This window comes from Lottia gigantea, assembly GCF_000327385.1.
Source record: "Lottia gigantea unplaced genomic scaffold LOTGIsca_26, whole genome shotgun sequence".
Lineage (NCBI taxonomy): Eukaryota > Metazoa > Mollusca > Gastropoda > Lottiidae > Lottia > Lottia gigantea.
This window is the reverse complement of record NW_008708797.1, coordinates 429,880-434,859: the sequence shown is the minus strand read 5'-3', so window position 1 is coordinate 434,859 and position 4,980 is coordinate 429,880. Positions and strand designations below refer to the sequence as shown.

The 4,980-nt window shown below is 30.6% G+C and overlaps 1 protein-coding gene across 1 annotated transcript in view; it reads left to right on the top strand.

The window, feature by feature from the left end:
* The window catches only part of LOTGIDRAFT_188800 (hypothetical protein), a 7,225-nt gene extending 2,668 nt beyond the window's left edge, over window positions 1–4,557 (top strand). Inside the window, exons 6-16 of the mRNA XM_009055940.1 lie at window positions 199–263; window positions 793–896; window positions 1,325–1,450; window positions 1,667–1,786; window positions 2,011–2,173; window positions 2,326–2,499; window positions 2,876–2,961; window positions 3,350–3,435; window positions 3,612–3,738; window positions 3,916–4,059; window positions 4,204–4,557. Coding sequence (XP_009054188.1) covers window positions 199–263; window positions 793–896; window positions 1,325–1,450; window positions 1,667–1,786; window positions 2,011–2,173; window positions 2,326–2,499; window positions 2,876–2,961; window positions 3,350–3,435; window positions 3,612–3,738; window positions 3,916–4,059; window positions 4,204–4,293 — 1,285 coding nt within the window. The 3' untranslated portion in view covers window positions 4,294–4,557. The remainder of the gene's footprint in view (window positions 1–198; window positions 264–792; window positions 897–1,324; window positions 1,451–1,666; window positions 1,787–2,010; window positions 2,174–2,325; window positions 2,500–2,875; window positions 2,962–3,349; window positions 3,436–3,611; window positions 3,739–3,915; window positions 4,060–4,203) is intronic.
* The last annotated feature ends 423 nt before the right edge of the window (window positions 4,558–4,980 follow it).

Here is a 4,980-nt window from a genome sequence, read left to right as displayed (position 1 = left end):
CATATACTTCTGTTCCTTTGTTTGTATTTAAGGAATGACCTGAACATTTTTTCAGTTTATCGATGTATAAACAGAAAAAACCTGTGTACACTTATGTATAAACCGCTACGCTGATTTATACAGAGTACACAGGTTTTTTCTGTTTATACATCGATAAACTGAAAAAATACCTAAAATTTTAACATAACGTTAATGAAGTGATACTAACAATAGAGACGTCCTAGAGAACAGCCAATCGGCAATAAGTAGGTCACCTATTTATAGTCTACTGTCTATTGCATGAAAGTTGACGGAGCGGCCACATTGAAAGTTCAATTTTTGAAAGACGAGTTCGAAATAAGTCCAAAAATCATGATTTTGTTGATATTTGGAGAGTGAACATTCGAGGGAATTTGGAAAATACCGTAATCATGCAGTGAAATGTAGATTTCGGCTCTGGTGACGTTCGAAGGAAAGACATCGACGTTGTGTAGTGGCCACGTCAATGATAAAAGTAGTCTGTTAAGGGGCGGAGCTTATATTTACATTCGGTTTACACAGATATTAACCTAATTCACGTGACCGCTGTTATCCAATCAAATTGCGTGATACCATGAATCGTGAGTTAATTATTCATTATTATAGGTAAAACTAAGACTGGTGAATTAAGTATCATACCATCAAGATTAATATTATTATCACCATGATTTATATTATATGTTATTATAGGTAAAACTAAGACTGGTGAATTAAGTATCATACCATCAAGATTAATATTATTATCACCATGATTTATATTATATGTTATTATAGGTAAAACTAAGACTGGTGAATTAAGTATCATACCATCAAGATTAATATTATTATCACCATGCTTACATCAGTTACCACATATGTATTATGGTGTTAAGGACAAGGTAAGTACACTTAAAGCTAAAATAGTTTAGACACATGTATGTTTACAACCTATAATCTTCTTTATGCTTATAGAAAACCCTCCAGCAGAAATAACTCTTTGATAGTTGTCTTAAGCATAAAGAATAAAAAAAAAAGAATTTGAAATTAACTCACATACTATTATATATAGAAATATTAAATAGAACCTAAAAAAACATGTTTGTTACTCAGAGTTTCATGCTATGCGATCTTCAGACAATATACTATTGTTGTCATTCTGTCAAGTTAAATTTACCACAAACAAGCATCTGGAAGATAAGAATTGAATTTCAACATGTATTTGTAGCATGCTGGAAATAGACCTCATTTGATTGTAAACAGTAGTAGTAAAATAGTTGAAAGAAGTATATGCTGTTTTATGTATAATGTGATGTTGATTTGATTGTAGGAAACTAGGTTCCGACAGAGATATTTAGATATGATTATTAATGAACCAGTAAGAATGAAGTTTATAACTAGAGCTAAAATCATCAATTATATTAGAAAATTCTTCGATAATATGGGTTTTTTGGAGGTGAGTGACATTCTTTATATCAAGCCATGTATCTTCATCAACACCATTTCCAGATCTTCTGGTTAATGAGAATATGTTTACTTGATATGCTGAAACTGAACTGAACGTGAACTATACAAGTATTTTGAAGATCTTGGTTGGGTTCATGAAAGTCGAGTGATATTGAATAAGACATTTTCACCTTAATCCTGTTTACTCAGTTTCTTTCTATTACAGGTAGAAACACCAATGATGAATATGATACCTGGTGGTGCTACAGCTAAACCTTTTGTTACTCATCATAATGATTTAAGTATGGATTTATATATGAGAGTTGCTCCTGAATTATATCTTAAGGTAGGAAAGCTACCAGACAGTTTCGCCTCAGAAAACTGATTGTTTCTTTTATTCCATTAATATAATAGTTTATTGTATTATCAACATCAGGGAAATGTTGCACAGGTGGCCAACCATTTGTCCTGTGATCCCCTTTTTTGGAGTAAGTGACAATTAAATGTAATAACAGGCTTGTATTCCTGCACTGAAGAACACCTTCTTAAATATATTTCTTAAAATTCTAGATGTTGGTGGTAGGTGGATTAGATCGTGTTTATGAAATAGGTAAACAGTTTAGAAATGAAGGTATTGATATGACCCACAATCCAGAATTTACCACCTGTGAATTTTACATGGCTTATGCTGATTATAATGATCTTATGAATATTACAGAAACCTTAGTCTCAGGTAAGTTTATAAGATGTGGTCTTAAATTTAACATGGTGAGAATATTTCTAAAACTATATACACCAGTTTCAGATAACAGACTCATCATCAGTAAAGCTAGTTATATATATATGTATAATATGTTAATAATTAGAGCTGCTTATGTATTTTAGGGTTAGTAAAGAGTTTATTTGGTGGTTATAAAGTTATATATCATCCTGATGGACCAGAAGGTGAAGCTGTAGAAGTAGATTATAGTCCACCATTTAAACGTATTAGATTAATACCAGAATTAGAGAGATTATTAAATGTTAAATTTCCTGATCCAACAACATTTGATACACCAGGTAAATATATAATTATTTTAATGATTTTACCTGTTCATCATGCTTAGTCATTGAGAAAGAAGTTTTACAAGTCTAGACTAAAGTTTTGTTTTTTGGGATCAAACTAATATAATCCTGGTTCTGATAAACACTTAAATGATATCAGTTCTATATTAGTTTTAACATTGTCAGCTGCCAGCTTGTATCACAATCTGTCTCAGGTTCCGAGAACTAAACTGAAATAATTATAAGACCCTAGGTGATGTGATGTTTATTCTATTGCCAACTTGGTTTCAATATTCTAAATAAGTCCATAACCACACAAGTGACTGTTTCTGTTGTCTGAAGTATTATTGCTAACAAGCAGACTGAAATGATCAAGTTTACTTTATTACAGAAACTAGAAAGTTTTTTGATGATTTATGTGTGAAACATCAAGTAGACTGTACAGCACCTAGAACTACAGCCAGGTTATTAGATAAGGTACAGAATCATTTAGTTTTACTTGAATCTCCTACTACTTAATTCTTAATAGTTCACAGCTTCAATAGACTTTATTCATGTAGACATACTAGTCGTTCAAAATGTTTTGTAGTATTTTTATAATTGTGTCGAGTTTCATGTTGTGTGATCTTTTATTGAGCTATTTCAACCCCTGTCCCCTTTGAATTTTAACAAAGTAGTACTTGTTGAGATTATTAATATTTAATATAATGATCATTATTATCAGTTTGTTTACCAAATTATATATTTTGAAAGTTCCATGATAAGTTGCTCTTTTGCATTGTAACAAAACTTAGCTTTGTTGTAGCAGACAAATCTGTTTCATATGTTATATTTTGACTAATTGAGTGTTTGTCTTATATTTCAGCTTGTTGGTGATTATATTGAAGAGAAAATAATTAATCCTACATTTATTACTGAACATCCACAAATCATGAGTCCACTAGCTAAATGGTAGGTACACAAATATTTTATCAGTCTTCGTGCAGATATAAAACTGAATCTTAGGGTGAATATTTGAATACTGCACCAACATGTATTTCTATATCATGTTTGTGGAATTATTTTTTGTTTGTAATGTAGAAAAAGGTCATTCAGTAACTAATATTTAGAATTTTAATTTGTTACAGGCATAGATCTATACCAGGTTTAACAGAAAGATTTGAAGCGTTTGTTTGTAAGAAAGAGATCTGTAATGCCTACACTGAATTAAATGATCCTGTAGTACAGAGAAATATGTTTACACAGCAATCAAAGGTAACAATTATGTGTTTTTTAATGTCATTCTTATTTGTATATTTATTATTAGATGTTCATCCTTTCAGAACATTGCTACTCCATGACAAGTTTGTCTCCAAAATTATTTTTTAGAGAGTTTACATTTACTGATAATGTTTTTATGGTATATTTGTAAACAATGTTCTTTGTATTTAGGCTAAAGCTGCAGGTGATGATGAAGCTATGTTTATAGATGAGAATTTCTGTATAGCTCTAGAATATGGTTTACCTCCTACTGGTGGTTGGGGTATGGGTATTGATAGATTAACTATGTTCTTAACAGATTCTAATAATATTAAGGTAGGTTACACTTATTGATATGTAATATGTGGCATCTACTCAGCTTAACCAAATTACACGTTGCTATTGCAATGAAAGTAGACATTTCTACAATGCCAACTATTTCTCTCAATGATTTATGTGTAAAAAATCTATGTATTTTAGGAAGTGCTATTATTTCCTGCAATGAAACCAGATGATCAGAATACTGCCGAGAAAGCTGAAGATGGTGCTTCTGCAGCTAAAACTAGTTGATAATAGACCAAATAATATAGCAATTGACCAATTAATTTCAATCTTTTATTGTACAAATAATTTACAGTCTGAGCATTGCTTTAATTTCATGTTCAGAGGAAATCCCAGTTCATATTTTCTTCTTCAGTAAAGTGCTTCAATTTCAATCAATGTATAAACTTTCTACTTGTCAAATTTAATTTATGAAAATAAATAATTGTACAGGACATGTTACATTTCAATACACACCAATATTTAGTGTCAAAATAAAATACATTTGATATTATTTTGAACAAGACAGAAAATTAAAATTCAATTTGATTGGACTGTCAAATCTGGATTATTAACGCCTTTGTATCAATGGCCCATATTATATTCTCGATCAACAAAATATGTCACGTGATATTTTTACTTTTGTTCTTCAAAATGGTGAGAAGTCAACAAAGTTCTTGATAAAGACAACATAATCAAACTTAGATATATTTTTCCTGGTGATTAAGCTGAGTTTACATAAGAAGCAAGCTGTTAACAGTGTCTACATCACATCTGTCATTTTGAAGTTAGGCAAACAAAAGATGCACATGTGTAGTGAAACCATACTTTTGATGCATTGTTCACACATATGCATAATGTTCCTTTTATTTATGCTAGTTATTTTTACACAAAACCTTGTTCTACAACCATTTCTCACTTTCATATTACACAGTG